Source organism: Microcebus murinus, chromosome 20, assembly GCF_040939455.1.
Source record: "Microcebus murinus isolate Inina chromosome 20, M.murinus_Inina_mat1.0, whole genome shotgun sequence".
NCBI lineage: Eukaryota > Metazoa > Chordata > Mammalia > Primates > Cheirogaleidae > Microcebus > Microcebus murinus.
The window spans coordinates 20,085,551-20,102,928 of record NC_134123.1 but is presented as its reverse complement, the minus strand read 5'-3'; the positions used below and the strand labels follow the sequence as shown (position 1 = coordinate 20,102,928).

Below are 17,378 nucleotides of genomic sequence, written 5' to 3'. Positions count from 1 at the left end.
GAAATAATCAGCTGTCGAGAGAGAGATGGCCTGTTTGACCTAGGCCAAAGGTCCTCTAGTTATCCCTGGGGCCGTGGGTAGGCTGGCTGGGGTCTGGGGGAGGGACCATGGCTCCTGAAGCCCACGCTCCTCTGCTGGGGCCACACCCCTTCGCACACACAGATGAGGGCCACAAAGAATAGCAAAGGGGACCGGGTGTGGTGGCTCACGCCTGTAATCCTAGCACTGTGGGAGGCTGAGGTGGGAGGATCACTTGAGGTCAGGAGTTCGAGGAATAGCCAAGGCGTGGAGGCCAGGAAGGGCCTGGTGGGCAGCTGCTCAGGTCTGGGCCCCTGGGGCTCCAGGAACAAGAGACACAGAGCAATCGGGCCACTGGGCAGAGCCTGCCCTTCCCTGCCCAGATGCTCAGGCAGCCTCCTGGGGTCAACGGAAGCCACTGAAGGGTCACAGGGGAGCAATGTGGTCTGCTGTGTAATTTGGAAAGATCACACCTGGTGGCCAGAGGAGGGAGGCCAGGCACAGGGAGACCAGGCAAAGGCTGTTCCAACATCTGGGTGGGAGAGGGTGGGCTTGGGTACAGATGCAAGGGGTTGGGGGGGGCGGGAGGAGGGGGGGGGAGGCCCAGGGCCCCAGGCTACTTGGGAGACACAGCTGGTGTGGGGAAGCAGGGAAAGGAATGGTGAACTTCTAGTGGTCAGAAGTCAGGAGGTACCTGGGTTGGCTGTCACCTGGGAACAGGTGATCCATGAGGGATCAACTGAGAGAAGAGGGAAGCAGCAGGGGAAGTCCAGGTCCTGGAGGTGGGCAGGGGAGGAGGGACACCAGAGGGCTCTGAGAAGGACAGTCCCACAAGCAGGAAGAGAGCGAGAGGGTGGTGGCCCAGGACCTAGTGTAGAGAGAGGAGAAACAGATGTGGAATTAAGCAGCTTAGACCTCCAGTTGGGCCTATTTCTTAAAGCAAATGTGGGTGAAGCTGCAGGGACTATTTCCTCATCAGTGCTGACCTCTGCCCTGGACATTGTCTTTCCAGAACTTTCCCAGAAAGCCTAGTGAGACACCTTGTCCCCCTCCTCTTGTGGTAGGGGGCAGGCAGCCTCACACTGGGTCACCACCCAGACCTCCCCGTGGGCCACCGAGCCCTCCTGGAGTGCAGGACACTGACAGGGCAGCATGCTCTGAGCAGAGGGGTCATCACACTGGCTCGCTTGGCCTGGGGTAGGTGGGATGCTATCGGCACAGTCCAAGCACTTAAGCTAAACGAACCTAACTAGGGGCGAACTCAGTGAATACATCGGGCCCTCCCCTCAGGCCCAGGGTCCCCAGGTCCCTCCAGGTCTTTTCCTTGCCTGCAGTCCGGGTCAGCACCTGGCAGGCAGGACCCCCTGAGCACCTGCACTCCCTGTCTCAGCTCTCCCTGGCCCTGCGCCCCACCTGCCTCTCCCTGCTCGCTGCTCACTCCACCCCACGCTCCTCCCTTCCAGCTCCCAGCCTCTGTGGAGGATGCCCCCACCGCAGACACACAACCTAGAAGGCAAAGTCTCTGCCACCAGAAATCCTAGGCCCTTGCGTGAAACACCCCTAGCGCCCCAGCCTCCCTGCTTAATGCCGCTGCCCAGGCCCTGTCCTGTCCAGCCCTGGATGTGCCTGTCACCCCGTGCCGGCTTCCCTCTTAGGGGACCTCCAGCACCTCCTGCTGCCCATCCCCTGCAGCGCCCTGCTCAGCCCCGGGCCGCTCACTGACCCCACAGGGGACCTCTTCCCCATGTCTGTGGCTTCCTTGTGCTCCCCTGGCCCCAGAGCACCTCTGGGCAGGTTGGAGGCCTTCAAAAGCAAGCGGCCCTCAGTCCAGTCGGGGCTGTGGCCTCCTCTCAGGCAAGGGGCTTCTGGCTGGTTCTCTTAGAGCCAAGGGCTCCCACAGTGCTGTGTGCAGAGGGAGGACTCGTGTACAGCAGTGGCCTGGGGTCAGAGGTCTCTGAAAGGGCTCAGGACAGGGGCCTTAACACTCAGGGGTTAGGGAGACCAGCCCTCAGGCCCAGCCGCCCAGGGCCACAAGGAGGGCGGGCGAGACAGGGACAGCTGATTTCATTTACTAGTTCTCACTCATTTGCTTTCTAAGCGCTGCATACATTTTCCTCTAGGACTCAGTTTGTTAAATGTTCTTTGCTTAGAAAACTTTAGGCTGAATGTGAAATGCTTCCCTTCAGAAGAATGCTAGCAAGTCTGCTCTGTTTTAGGAAGGTTTTGTCGTCTTAATCTGTGTTCTCTGGTGCCCTGAAATGCCCCACGGCGCTCAGCCGGCCAACCCATCCCGGGAGGAAGCGCTGTGCGGCAGGCAGCTCGGGGTCTAAGCCCAGCATTGGTGCGGACTTGTGTTTCAAATTCTCCTCCCACATAAAGCATGCTGTCATTCCTCCTCGAGCAAAGTGTTCCGAGCCATGTTCGGCTCATGAACCATTAACATCAGCCTTGGTGTCAGGGAAGCGGGGACTTTGCTGGGACAGAAGCCACATCAAAGGAGCCCAAGAGAAGCGAGACTCCTCTGGCCTCCGTGCTAGGGAGGGTCTCCTGAGGGTGGCAGTGGCGCCGGCTTGCCGTGAGCGTGCTGGGTCCCCGTGGGGCCTGGGCAGCCCGGCTCACACAGCCGACACCACCGAACTCACCTGACGCAGGTCACATGAGCTGCTGGGGACTATCTGAAGGCCTAGTCCAGGCACAGACTTCGGCACCCAGGCAAGCTCAGAGCACTTGAGGTTGGAGGCCTTGTCCAGCCAGATGCTCAGCTGTTGGCTGGTGGCCTCCTGGTTCCAGCCGCTCCAGTTCCGCCCTGCAGCGCCCCACGTAGAGGAGGCCCCGTGAACGGGGTGGAGGCCTCAGGCTCTAGCTTCATCCTGGTGGAAGCCTTCACCCTCAGCCTCCCTGAGGGCACAGGAAGGTGGCAGCCCCGTGGCCTTCTGCTCCAGCCCATGCTAGGCAGGCAGACTTGGTCATAGGCAGGTTCTTGAGTAAAACGTAAGGGAGAGTGGAAATAAGGGAGTTGCCACTCCGAGTGGCTCAGGCGTGGGTCTAGGTGCCAGCCTCCATCCAGCCTTTTCCTTAATGGTGCCGTTTGTGGTCACTAATAGATGACTCTGGGTTGCAGGCAGTAGAGCCAGGTCTCTGAGACTCAGCTGCCTCCCTGGGATGGGGCCACCGCCTGTGTCGCAGCAGCACAAGGGCCCGGACGGGGCTCGTGCACCACCATCCTGGCCTGAGATTTGCTTTCCAATCACGCCCGAATCAGCTTCAGCTGGGCTTTCTGAGTCCTGCCACGAGAATGCCGAGGCTGGCCGGCCGAGGGAGCGCTCCAGAGCTGCTCGCGCAGCCTGTTCCTATTCTCAGAAACCACACGATGCAGTCATAGCACCTGTGGGAAGTTTCTTTTTGAGAATTGTATGGCCCCTTTGCCTGCACGCGGCTTCTGCAGAGGCCTGTGACTCGGGTTTGCACAGGCAGCCCACACAGACAGCTCTGATCAAGTCCCGCTAGGAGACGGAGGCCCCAATGTCCTCCCCCTGCACCGTCCCCACCCCTCCTCCGGGAGAGCAGGGTACGCTGTTCGTGAGGCTAACCAGCCTCATGCAGAGGAAACCTCGAAGGCTCCGGCTGGATCCCGAGGCCCTGTGCAGCATGGGGATTCACAGTAGTAGCAGTGACAACGGTGACCATCATAGTGATGAGGCCAGCACTGCACCCGGTGCTGCACATGCGCGGCTCTGGCTCCTCTGAGACCCCGTTGCTGCCTGCGCTTGATGTGTGAGGAAACTAAGGCTCAGAGACAAGGCTGAGCAACATATCCAATCTCTAGCAGGAGGACCCGACTGCGCACATCTGACCCCACAGTCCGTGCTCCTAACGTCTGCCTGCTCAGGAGGCACCCGCTGGAGGCGCCAGGTCCTGCAGGGCCCCCCGGGACTCAGGAGGGAGCCTCCACTGTGCCCGGTGGGGAAGCCCAGGGGAGCCCCAGGAGGTTTGCGCGGGAGAGGAGCTGACAGAACGGAGCTTTAGAAAGATCACGTAGCTAGTTCATATTAGACAGGATCCCTTCAGTGGCAAGTCACAGAAACCCAACTCAAAGTGACTGGAGCAAAGGAAAGGGGAATTTGCTGAATCATTAATTAGAAAGTCTGTGAGTTGTGTGGGCTTCAGGCACAGAGAGATTACAGCTCAAAGATGTCACTAGGACTTGATCTCTTTCCTCAGCCCCAAGGTCTATTTTGAGACCTTGGATTCACTCTCAAGGAAAGCTCCAGAAGCTTCAGGCTCTTAGTGCTTTCATCTCAGAGAAGATGCAGGCCTCTTTCCCAAGGGGTCCAGAGAGTTCCAGGGGGGGGTTAGACCAGTTGGGTTGTGTGGCTGTCCGGCTTGGGGTAGGGGCATTCCCCGGGGAGTGCAGCAGGGTGGGCCTCGGGCCCGTGTGGTGCAAACAGACGCAATAAGGGTGACAGTCACGGGCGTGCAGGGCAGGGAGGGCGTTGGCAGGGTGGGGAGGCCGGGGAGGGCTTCAGGGAGAAAGAGGCAGTTGCTCTGGACCTAGGAGGATGAACAGGCATTCAGCCGCCACACGCCATGTCTGTGGGAGTCACTGAGACACCACACGTGTTCCCGCCGGGCCCCAGGCCCCAGTTCTGCCTGGGATGTGACTTCCAGGGGTTCGCCTGGGTTTGTCTCTCCCACATCACTCAGAAAGGCATCCTCTTCAGCCTTTCTTTCCGTCCTCCCAGTGACAAGTTGACTCTAAGTTTCGCAGCCCAGGGCTCTCGTTGCCATGCCAACCCCTCCTCCGCAGGCATCCAGGCAGAAACCGGCCCGATGCAGGTGCCGCCGATGGATGCCGGCACGCTCAGGTAATTGGATTGGAGCGATCCACGTGGCCTTGTCTGCGGAACCCTGAGGCTTGGCCCACCCCGGTTTAGACGTGGGCCTGTGGGCACAGCAAGGACGCGGACGGGGTCTTTGCTCCAGGACTCCTAGAGCAGGCCCAGCAGGCACGAGGGCAGAGCAAAGGGCAGTACAGGAGGGACAGCCCCGCCGGGCCCCACACTGGGGCAAGCCCCACCCTGCACCACTTTGCAGAAGCCCCCCAGGGATCCCTAGGAGATGGTGTAGGCTTCCTTAGAGGGGCCAGGGCTTGCCTCGGCCAGCAGAACTAAGTGGTCTGGTTTGCTCACTTTCCTGCCACAGGAGAAATTCAAATTCAAAACCAGAGTCCACCTAGAACCCTTAAAGCCTCTGTGCAGGCGGAGCCCGTGCCCCGCAGGCCTGCCAGGTCCGCTTCCCAGGGAGCTGGGGCGGGATGTCTATCTTGGTGCCACCAGTGGTATCTAGCATCCCGTAGCAGCAGTGGCCAGGCCCGACTCCTGAGGGTGTCCTCCTGCAGTGATGGCAGATCAGCCCTGCACTCTCAGCTCAGGCCTCTGGGCAGCCCCAGTGGCCCCCTGCCCTTCCCCACTGCAGGACCCAGACCAGCAGCCAGGTGTCTCGGTGCTTGGTGGGTTAACTGCACACGTCAGGAAGTGGCGCCATGCAGAGCTGCTTCCTGGCACTGCCCCACGGCTACCAGGCGTGGCCGGGGCTCTGGTCTCCTGGGTCCTGCCCAGGACTTGTCCACCTCTCCCTCTCCCATCTAGACTTAGGGTTGTGTGGGTTTCAGAGCCCAGGCCCCAAGGAAGCACATCCTGCCCCAGCCACCACCCTTCTGAGGACTGGAGGATTCCCTGAGCAGTTGCAGCCTCTAATGTCTAGCTCTCCTCTTTCATGAGGAAAGCGTAGATCAGACTAATTAATGTGTTGTTGACTGTTTACCCTCCTTCCATTTCCCTGAGACAAAATAATGAACCACAGAGCTTTAGAAACTGGCTCCATCGGTGGCAATCCCTTTTGTGTCTCCTGTGTCGGCAGCTTCCATGTGTAGTTGTGGGGGCCACACGTGGGAGCAGAGCAGGTGGGCAGCAGGGCCTGGAAGGGCGCCTCCTGTCCAGGGGGTCTGCACAGGGCCAGGAGGGCAGCAGGAAGGGCTGGGGTGCTTGGGTCTGCCACAGCCTAGAGGATCACGGTGGGGCCACCTCAAGTCCCATCAACCTGGATGGGGACCAGAGACATTCCTCTGTCCAGCCCAAGAGAGGCAGAAAGTTCTGGCCTGGCCACTCACTGCCACTGCAGGCAGGATAAAAGGGAGCTTGCCCAGGGGGTTTCTGGGGTCAAAGCAGGAGTGGGGGGCACATGGGGCAGCCAAGGAGGAAGTCTCTCTCCCCTACGCTCTCCCAATAGCCCTGTCCCAGCTAATAGTAGATCCCAACCCTGATTGGCCAGTGTTGGGGACAAGCCACACAAGAGAATGGGAGGTCTGAGGATGTCCTCCAAGGAACCCTGTGATGAAGTGAGGCCGCATCTGCCTCTGACCCATGACAAAGCCCAGCCGCCCTGTGGAACCTGGGTCAGGTCTGCTTGGATGGCAGCGTGGTGCAAACAGGACAGACACACCCCTCCAAGCCCTTTCTCCGCAGATGTCACAGCTAGGGCTCCGCCTGGGCAACCCACGCCACTGCCTTAGACAGGGCCTGACTCCTGACGCGGTGGCCGCAGCTCCTTGGGGCCACACAGCCCCCCCTGCCCAGCCTCTATCATCCCTGAGATGACATGTGTCCTGTTGGCGCCCATGGCCCATTAGGAGGTCCAGACATTAAACAGTCCCCAGGTCTTGGCAAGATGACAGCACAGTGTGGACAGGGTTTCACAAGCTGCCTTGGGTGGGGTCAAGGAAGACCTCCCTGAAGAGGAGGCACCTTGGCTGAGCCCTCAGCGTCGAGAAGGGCTGACAGGGGACAAGGGGCGAGGAGCGTTCGGCAGCGAGCCCGGCAGGTGCACAGGCCACCAGGGTGCTGGAGCCCCTCCTGCCGCTGGAGCGCAGTGGAGGGATGGGGGAAGAGCTGGTGGGGCAGGAGCACAAAGGGCCCCTGCACAGAGATCAGGAGACTAGACTCTGTCCCCTGGGACACCGGGACCAGCAGAGGGAGAGAGACTCAGGTGTGTTTAGGAAGCTCCTTCTGAGCACTGGGCAGCGGGGTTGGGGCTGTGGCTGAGACTGAGGACAGTGGCACGGTACTGGGTGGGGAAGACAGTGGCACGGTGCTGGCCAGGCTAAGCTGGTGACCTCAGGCCACAGAGATGAGGACGACTTGGGAAACGGTCTGCCCTGTGACACTGGGGCCACATCCAGGTGGCCCAGGTGTCTGGCCTGGACCCCTGCCTTAGGACCTTGGTGCCAACTGCAGGGACCACTGGGGGCTAAGGAACCTTAGGAGACCCTGTTCTGTCTCCCCTGCCCCCATTGTCCTGGCCACAGCTGGCCTGGCAGAGACAGAGGTCCCTATGGGCCACCCTGTGTCCTCTCACTGCAGCCAGCACCACACACGAGGCTGCGAGGCTGCCGAGGGCGGCTGAGCCCCAGCCTGGGTGGGAGAGTGAGTCGGCTGTCACTCCCACTGCAGGCTTGATTCTCTCGCAGCAATCGCTGGGGTTTGACAGAAAGAACCAGGGAGTACGACGTCCTGGAGTCTTCCAAGCCGGATGGCAGGCAGGGAGGGCCTTGACTCCTGTCCCTGCTGAGCACTGAGCCAGGAGCACTGGCCATGGAGTGAGATGGCACAGGTCCCAGATTTCACCGAGGTCCATCAAAGAGCTTAGTCCCCCCCAGCTCCGGGTGGCTCACTGGGGTCTGCATAGGCACTCTGCTGCCTGGAACTGTGACCTTCCAGTGTTCACGTCAAAGTGATTTCCCCAGAGAAAGCAAGATCCTTGTGAAACGCGTGCGTCAGAGCCAGACGCAGCCCTGGCTTAGGTTCATCTTTACACACTGAGCCAGGGAGATAGTGGCCGCAGGGGTGTGCTCTGGCAGTGACAGGCCTCACAGCTCAGGCTGGCAGAACAGCCACCTCCTCTCTGGCCAGAGGCACCAGCCCCACCTGCCCTCTTGTCCCCTCCAGGGCGCCTCTGCTGCCCTTTCTTGCCAGACGCTCCCGGCCTGCTGGGCAGGTGGACACGTCCCGAAGCATCTGGGATATACACAAGTGGGCCACTCACAAGGGGACCGGCTCCTAGTGGAGGCACCTAAGCCACCTGGGAAAGGGGGAGGACCAAGGTCCTTTCAGACAGAGGAGGTGACTTCTAAGCTGAGTCTTAAAAGAGAAAGAGTGAGCAAGGCCGGCAGAGAGCAGAGGGCCGGGACGGCGGATGAGGACGGGACGAGTTCCCGGAGGGGGACCAGGGGTCCCAGCCGGTATGAGGCAGCCTGGATGTGGCAGACAGACAGAGGATGTCCCTCCAGCCATCGTGGAGGCTGGTGGCTGACAAAGTTGGTGAAGCGTGCCACAGGCCTGGGCCAGCATAGGCAGCAGGGACTGATGGGGGGAGGGAGAGGAGGAGGAGGAGAGTATGTGGGGCAGGTGCCAGGGCAGGACCTGGGCTGTGTCCAGATGGTGGGCGGGAAATGAGCAGCCCACTGCCTGGGGCAGGGAAAGTCTAGTTACGCTTATACACACTTCCACAGTGTGACTCCCACGGGCCCCAGAGGCAGGGCAAACGCTCCAGACTCTTGTCTTTATTGATTTTTACATTCGGCACAATAAAGGCACCTGGTGGCCTCAGCTGGGCAGAGCTCCGTGCCTGCTCTGAGACCCACTGTGGCTCCTGGGCAGCCGAGGACAGGGACCCAGGGTGGACTTGCTCAGGTGGCTGTGGGCCTCGCTGGGCTGCATCTTGGAGGTCACGTGGGAGAGTGGTTAAAGCTTGAGTCAGACCCGCAAGGCCCCAGGGACCTTCTCTAAAAGTCATGGGGACTGTCCTGGCCACTCTGCCTGGATCCTCTCTGGGGGTTGGGGGTTTCTGCCCGGGGTCAGAAGGGTGGGCGTGCCCAGCTTGGTGCTATAGGCGGGGCCACAGCCAGAGCCAGGCTATATGGGGGAAGGGGGGCACCGTAGGGCCCTGACAGCCACACTGCCCTCTGCTCCAGCACTCTGACCCCTTATCTCTGCTGTGTTCACACTCTGTCATGACCTGGATGGCACTCAGTAACAGGTGGCTGCAATCGTGGCCCCTCTAACCCAGGGGCCCATTCTAACCACAGCCCTGGCGCCTGATGGGCAGCCTCTAGGGTCTCCAGCCCAGTCCCCATGTGTCCACAAAGCTGTACCCCTCTGAAAACCAGGGCCATTTTTCAAGCAGTTAGGTTATAAGGTAAAGATGGTCAGTCAAGGCCGGGCGCGGTGGCTCACGCCTGTAATCCTAGCTCTTGGGAGGCCGAGGCGGGCGGATTGCTCAAGGTCAGGAGTTCAAAACCAGCCTGAGCAAGAGCGAGACCCCGTCTCTACTATAAATAGAAAGAAATTAATTGGCCAACTGATATATATATAAAAATAATTAGCCGGGCATGGTGGTGCATGCCTGTAGTCCCAGCTACTCGGGAGGCTGAGGCAGAAGGATCGCTCGAGCCCAGGAGTTTGAGGTTGCTGTGAGCTAGGCTGACGCCACGGCACTCACTCTAGCCTGGACAACAAAGTGAGACTCTGTCTCAAAAAAAAAAAAAAAAAAAAAAAGATGGTCAGTCAAGAACAGTCGTGCCACCAAGCTGTTTACTCCCAGAGAACAAAACACACACAGGAAACGGACTGAGCTAGTGCTGTCTCCTGGGCCCCAAATGCCCGTGGGAGCCCGCCGGCTCCGGCCTAGTCTCAGAACAGCCCTGTTCACCTCGGAGGAAGCAGGAATGGGGTGAGCTGGGATAATGGCCCCAGTGTCCTACCTGCTTCTCTGAAGATCACCATAAGCCCCTCACTTTCTGTCTCCGCAGGTTCTCCGGCAGGCCTTGGCGGCCCAGCATGGCCCACTGAGGTGAACCATGACGGGCTGGCCCCCACGCACCGCTGACCATCCAGAGTCACGTCTCACCAGGAGGTGACCCTTCCTCCGGCTGCCCCCCCCAACTCGCCCACCCCCGTCAGGAAAGTGCCCGCGGCTGCCACGGACACCATGTAGTAGGGCCGGCCGCGGCGCCCAGTGAGCTGCGATGGTTTTATACACGACCCCCTTTCCCAACAGCTGTCTGTCCGCCCTGCACTGCGTGTCCTGGGCCCTCATCTTCCCATGCTACTGGCTGCTGGACCGGCTCCTGGCCTCCTTCAAGCCCACCACCTACGAGAAGCGCCAGCAGGCGGACGACCCGTGCTGCTTGCACCTGCTCTGCACCGTCCTCTTCACGCCCGTCTACCTGGCCCTGCTGGTGGCCGCGCTGCCCTTCGCGTTGGTCGGCTTCCTCTTCTGGTCACCCCTGCAGTCTGCGCGCCGGCCCTACATATACTCACGGCTGGAAGACAAGAGCCTGGCCGGCGGGGCAGCCCTGCTTGGTGAATGGAAGGGAACAGGGGCCGGCAAAAGCTTCTGCTTCGCCACTGCCAACCTCTGCCTCCTGCCAGACTCGCTCGCCAGGTACAACAACCTTTTTAACACCCAAGCACGGGCCAAAGAGATCGGGCAGCGAATCCGCAACGGGGCCGCCCGGCCCCAGATCAAAATCTACATCGACTCGCCCACCAACACCTCCATCAGCGCGGCCAGCTTCAGCAGCCTGGTGTCTCCGCAGGGCGGAGACGGCGTGGCCCGGGCCGTCCCCGGGGCTATCAAGAGGACATCCTCTGTGGAATACAAGGGTGATGGCGGGCGGCACCCTGGTGACGAGGCTGCCAATGGCCCGGCCTCCGGGGAGCCGGCTGACGGCTGTGGCCTCGAGGACGCCTGCATCGTGCGCATCGGTGGTGGTGGCGAGGACGGGGGCCGGCCACCTGAAGGCGACGACGCTGCCCCTGGGAGCCAGGCCAGGAATGGCGCTGGCGGGGGCTCGAGGGGCCAGACACCCAACCACAATCAGCGGGACGGGGACTCGGGGAGCCTGGGCAGCCCCTCAGCCTCCAGGGAGTCCCTGGTGAAGGCGCGAGCCGGGCCGGACGGCGGCAACGGGGAGCCGGGTGTCAACAGCAAACTCCTGTACAAGACCTCGGTGGTGAAGAAGGCGGCCGCACGCAAGAGGCGGCACCCAGACGAGGCCTTTGACCATGAGGTCTCAGCCTTCTTCCCCGCCAACCTGGACTTCCTGTGCCTGCAGGAGGTGTTCGATAAGCGGGCAGCCACCAAGTTGAAAGACCAGCTGCATGGCTACTTCGAGTACATCCTGTATGACGTCGGGGTCTATGGCTGCCAAGGCTGCTGCAGCTTCAAGTGTCTCAACAGCGGCCTCTTCTTTGCCAGCCGCTACCCCGTCATGGACGTGGCCTATCACTGTTACCCCAACGGGCGGAACTCCGATGCCCTGGCCTCCAAGGGAGCTCTGTTTCTCAAGGTAGGAGGCCTTGGCCGGCCTGAGGACCATGTGCCAGCCGGTCCCAGAGCCCTGTAGGGAGGCGGGCTGAGGCTGGGAGTCCTCACCCTCGGGGGGTGGGTGCTGGAGTGGGAGACCAACAAGGCCTTGCAGGGAGCCACACAGGAGGGACCCAATCGGGGACAAGGGAAACACAAACGTAGGGACAAGAACACAGCTCTGGGCACAGACAGACCGAGCTGGGTAATCTTGGGCCAGGTCCTCAGATCTCTGAGCCACCATTTCCCCATATGCAAAATGGGGACAGGGTGGGAGTGGACCAGAGCAGTGAGGCCTCTGATAGGCCAGGAGGCACTAGTGGCTGTGGCAGTGGTGGCCATGATAAGGAGAGGAAAAGGAGGAGGAAGGGACCCTCTCGGTTCCCAGGGAGCAGTGAGACTAGCATGGAGCAAGTGCAGTAGGCAGAGAGACAGGACTCCCAGTCCCCTGGCCCATTCCCACGCCGGTGTTGCTGAGGCCACCAGCTTCACTGGCCTGGACACCCCTCCCTCCTGGCTGTCATGCAGCTGCCATGCCAGGCTCTCTGCCCACCAGCCTGTGGCTTCACTTCCATAGTCACTAATTAAACTGAATCATAATTATTTCTGCTAATTTGGATGCAACTGGAGGAGTTTTTAGACCGTGGTAATTTGGTCATTACACACTGAGCCTGAGACACTGAGTGTCGACTTTTGTTCTCTATCCAAAAGCCGCTCTTGATGCTTCCAGAGTTTCCTAAAGCATCATTCGGCAGCGGAGGCAGAACGGGGCCTTCTGCCCCCAGAAGCAGCAGCTGCTTCGGGTGGGGGTTCTCTCCCTTTGAGACACGGAACAGTGGGGGCTCAGCAGGGAGGGCTGTGGCTTTGGGGCCTCCCTGGGGCAGCGGGGGGTGCCCTCACTTCCCAGCTCCTCCAGGAGCAAACGTGCTCAGCCTGCCTGGGAAACGCTGGTGTCTGCCCAGCATCTGCCAGGAGTGAGGGCGTCTCGCCCAGGCAGGCTCTTGAGGACCCCAGCCCCCTGCTTCAGGGTGCTTGATGGCTCTCATGTGGCTCTTGCCAGGCCCAGAGCTGGGCCCCTGGCTCTTCATTCACAGCAAGAGACGCCGACATTGAATTAACTCCTCTGACAGATAGATCCAGCCTTCCTATTTTGGCATATGGTTCGTTGGTGTTCTGTTCCATGGGTGTATTTTCGTCTCAGCGGCGGCAGTGCCTTTCTGGGGAAGAAGGGGATGTGTTATGAGGCCCAGGGTGGGAGTGAGAAGCCGTACCCTCCCACCCCATTGCTGACTGCTCAGAGGCCAGGGACGTCCCTGGGCCCCCAGCCCCCCTGTGCAGGCCAATACCCACGTCCACCCCCCATTCCTGGCACCCTGCCCATTGTTCCCACCAAGGTCAGTGACAGTCTCCTTGGGACAGCCCCTCCTCTGCAGCTCTGCCCTGAATGTTCTTTTTCATCTTCTTCTATCTCCTGGGTCTCAAACTGGTCTGCAGCTATGTTTGAGTTGGTGCATGCCATTAAACACTTTTCTTTGTATTGGCCAATATTTAAAAATCAAGATATTCTACATAAAACTCAGTCTGCAGCTTCTCTTGGCAGCTCCAGGCCTGCTGCATTTTGCAGTGACCAAGAGTTGGGGGTTGGCCATGCCACTCAGCCAGCTCTCTTCATGTGCAGGTAGTCACAATGGCCCCACTGAGTGCAGCTCCATAGCCCCCACGTCTGCCCATGTCGATGGCCCTCAGCCTTGTCCCAGCCCAGATCCCTCCCCTGACCCCCAGCCCTGCATCTGTTGCCTCCTAGACATGTCCCCCACTCACTCCAAACCAAAGTCACCATCTGCCTCAAGCTGCCCCTCTCCCAGTTCTGCCATCCCTAAGCCAGCAGGACACCTTGGCTGCTCTGTGGCCCAGGCCCAGCCTGTCCATCCCAGCCTTTCCTGTCACTCTCCAGACACCCAGGGTCCACCCCACGTCTCCAACTGCACCATTCCTCTGCGTTGGCCCAACTATGGTTTCGGTGTCCCGCCCCTGCCACTGGCTCTCCACCTCCCATGCCAGGTCCAGCTCCCCTCCACCCTCAGCCCGAGCCCTGCACCAGCCACACCCCCTGCCAGGGCCCCCACACCCGAGGCCCCTGCTTGTCTTGGTCTCACCCTGGGCTCGGGCAAGAACCTCATGGAGCTCTCCTCAGTGGCGCCCAACACGAGCCGGTCTTCCCCTCACAGGCTCCTCGGCCCTGTGCCCGGGTGTCTTGTTGCCCGTCTGTCCCAGCAGACAGAGCTCCTCGAGAGCAGCACTGACCCAAACGCGTCTCTGTTGGCCGAGCGTGTGACTGTTTCTCCTGCTGAAGAGGAGGCCACAGCAGGGACAGGCCCAGCTGGAGAGGGTCCAGGACCTGCGACTGCTCACTCACTGTGCTGGAAGCCAGCGGTCCCTGCCCCCTTGGTCACTGTGTGGTATTTCAGGTCCTTTAGGGAATGCGGCTCTGCGCCGGAAGGAGCTGGAACCCCTTCTGCCCCATGCGCAGCCTAATTCCAGGCACCTGCTCTGTTGACAGTCTTTGCCCACCAGGACTGAAAGGCACAACCTCTCAGTGTGATTGTTTGTTTTTGCAAGAGAAACACAGGACTCTGCGGCTCCTGAGTCCACGAGCCAGGAATCGATAAGTTCCAGCAAATAATAAAGTGGCTCTTGGCGAGATCACAGGCCGATTAGGAGGGAGAGGTGGGGGTGACAAGAGGCAGCTCCTGCCTGTGTGTCACCCTCGGGCGGGTCCTTCTCGCTGCAGGGCAGAGTCCACACAGGTCCCTGCCCAGGACTCAGCACAGGGAGGTGACACTCAGTACTGAGAGGGGGACACGTTAGGACCAACAAATGGACGGGGGGGGAGAAGCAAAGATGCCAGCGGCTCGGAAAGCAGCGTGGGGCACCACATGGCACAAGATAGATCCGATATGAACCTGCCTTTGGTACCATCAGCCTTGTGACTTTTCTTGTGGCCCCAATGTGTGCATCTATAAAAATGGCATAAATCAAGCATTATCTCAGTTGTCATAAGGATCTATCGAGGTAATGTCCCTGAAGCATGAGGCACATGTAAGTGCTCCCGGTGAATATTATTATTATTGAGGAGGAAACAGGCCTGCTGTCTGATGAGCGCAGGGCGTGAGAGCGCCATCATGTGGCCTTTTTGAGCATTGTGGTTTTAAGAATGTTTTGTTTTTGCAGCAGGATACAGCGATGGTATGTGACATCACAGCACCATTCTGGGAAGGGGGGCAGATACTATTTGACTGAAATTTGGGTCTGGTACATGGGCCAGAAGTGAATGGTGAACCTGTGGACTTAGAAACAGCCCCAAATGCAGGCCAAACAGCCCATTGTCAAATAGCCAGACAGTCACCCCCCAAGGTGCTGGAGAAGGAGAGGCTCACGCCTGGGCCTGGGAGGGCAGGAGGAAGGACTGGAGAGCCGGGAGTGTTTGCTATGAGAACGTCCGGGTGGAAAACACCACCAGCGACTTTGGCAGCAAACAGAAAGACAGAGGCGACCATGCAGGCCGCTGTGAGTCCACACGAGCAGGCTGCTGCCTGCTGCGTGGCCCTCAGCCAGCAACTGGGACGGGAGCCTGGCCTCACAGGCCACCTCCTCAGAGAGCACCCTGGGTCTGGGGTCTCCAGTCTGGGATGGATTAGCAAGGTCTAGGGACGGAAGCCTACAGGGGAGGTGTCGAGGGCCCAGCAAGGACCTCCAGCAGCTATGCGACGACCCGAGGGCCCAGGAGAGTCCTCACGCCCAGGGCCATCGCTTTGTGACCACCCCCAGTTCCCACAGCTGCAGTGCTGACAAGGGCTAAGCCTTGCCCTGGGAGTCCCACCCTGGGAGGCCAGTTTAGAGTCATCTGTGGGGTACAGATGACTCTACTCTAAATGAGCAACTCTTGAGTTGCTCATTTGTGTTAAGCCAAACTTTGGAGACAGCCTTCCAGGGCCACCTGCCAGCTGGGCAGGGGTAGGAGCACCCTCTTTGGTGAAGAGGTGAGCAGAGAGTAAAGACAGAGTCTGAGGACAGGGGAAGCCAGAGGGCTGGGCTCAGGAGGGGGGCCGTGGGTGTGCACAGGGCCAGCCCAAGACACGGGGCCCAGAGCCCCAAAGACACTGGCCACAGCTCTCGCCCAAGACTGGGGACTACAGGGCCCACAGCCTAGCAAGCAGATGAGGCCACTTACCATGCGTATGACTTACCACACAAATAGAGGGGCCAGAGCAGCAGGTGGCGGTGTCTGGAGGGAGGTGGTCCCACTGAGGTTTCAGAGGGAAGGCACACTAGGGTGTGACCAGGTCTAGGCTGTGACAGAGGGGGTAGGAAAGAGTCACCAAATAAGGAATGGACAGGAATGAGGGTCACACATGTGGACGCCCTGGTTACCTGGAAATGGCAGGGGTTGGGGAGGAATTCTGCCATGGATTCTGCATTTTCCCCCAGGAGGCCTTGCACGGGACGCCACTGGCACTCACCATGCCATAGGCTGGTTTGTTTGTTTGTTTGAATGCCTCTGCCTCCCACACTGGGCTGTCAGCTCCTAGAAGCAGGACACATCCTGTCCTTACCAGGGCTAGAGTCTGGCCAACAGCCTGGCACAGAGCAGGGCTTGTGAGGGTTTGACCCAGTGAGTGGTGCCAGTGTCCCTTTGCACTCAGGGCAGTGGTCACTGGTGGGTGGTGGCACTGACCCCTCCCCTTCCTCCAGGTGCAGGTGGGAAGCACACCTCAGGACCAAAGAATTGTCGGGTACATCGCCTGCACGCACCTGCACGCCCTGCCAGGTAGGGTGGCTGACCCGCGGTTTTCTGGGGGTGTGGCCTGGCCGGGGTCTGGCCGTGAGCGTCATCGGTCGGTCCCTGTGCTTCTGCCCTGCAGAGGACAGTGCCATCCGGTGTGAGCAGCTGGACCTGCTTCAGGACTGGCTGGCTGATTTCCGAAAATCTACCTCCTCGTCCAGCGCAGCCAACCCCGAGGAACTGGTGGCGTTTGACGTCATCTGCGGAGATCTCAACTTTGACAACTGCTCCTCTGGTGAGGTCATGATCCTCCCTGCTCCGGCCTGCTGCTCAGGAGGGCGTGGGCTCCAGTCACAGCTAGAAAAACTTGGGTTAGGCAGCTCGAAGAACTTCCTGCTCTTCATAAGAATGTGGGTGGGATATTTAGTAAGACTATGATTTCTCTGCCCCCCCAAAATCCTGGAACAGGAATTGCCCACGCTCTGCCTAGAAAGCTCAGAGGCCTCCTTGCTGGAGACAAAGAGATGGCTTAAAAATGACCCTCTGACAAGGGAGGCTTGGGGCCTCTGACACTCAGACTAAGGGAGAGTCCACTAACAATCCTCATCAAGTTTGTTTTCTTTGTTTTTGAGACAGAGTCTTGCTCTGTCACACTGGCTAGAGTGACATGGTGTCAGCCTAGCTCACAGCAACCTCAAACTTCTGGGCTCAAGCGATCCTCTTGCCTCAGCCTCCAGAGTAGCTGGGACTACAGGCATGCGCCACCATGCCTGGCAAATTTTTTCTATTTTTGGTAGAGACAGGGTTAGCTCAGGCTTGTTTTGAATGCCTGACCTCAAACAATTCTCCCACCTTGGCCACCGAGAGTGCCAGGATCACAGGCGTGAGCCACTGCACCTGGCCCTCCACAAGTATTTATTCAGCTCTTAATTTTTGCCAGTCATGACTCTAACTGCTGTTCCATTTAAGTCTCACGACAGCCCTAAGAGGTAGGCACTGCACCATCCATGTGGTGTGGAAGAGCAGGCCGAGACCCAGAGAGGTTGAATGCCCAGCCCAAGGTCATCACAGCCAGTAGATGTCTGCACTGGGATCCAAACTCTGGCCACCATGCCTTAAACCATTTGGCTAAAAGACTCTAAGTTTATCCTCA

At 59.6% G+C, this 17,378-nt stretch overlaps 2 protein-coding genes across 3 annotated transcripts in view; both read left to right on the top strand.

The window, feature by feature from the left end:
- SLC7A6OS (solute carrier family 7 member 6 opposite strand) overlaps positions 1–17,378 on the top strand; it is a 319,699-nt gene that overhangs the window by 245,792 nt on the left and 56,529 nt on the right. The window lies entirely within an intron of this gene.
- Positions 1–17,378, top strand: part of SMPD3 (sphingomyelin phosphodiesterase 3) — an 81,139-nt gene that overhangs the window by 57,167 nt on the left and 6,594 nt on the right. For both annotated transcript variants that reach the window (XM_012742357.3, XM_012742358.3), the window contains exons 3-5: positions 9,884–11,425; positions 16,195–16,270; positions 16,365–16,520. In XM_012742357.3, the coding sequence (XP_012597811.1) occupies positions 10,100–11,425; positions 16,195–16,270; positions 16,365–16,520 (1,558 nt within the window). In that variant the 5' untranslated portion in view covers positions 9,884–10,099. The remainder of the gene's footprint in view (positions 1–9,883; positions 11,426–16,194; positions 16,271–16,364; positions 16,521–17,378) is intronic.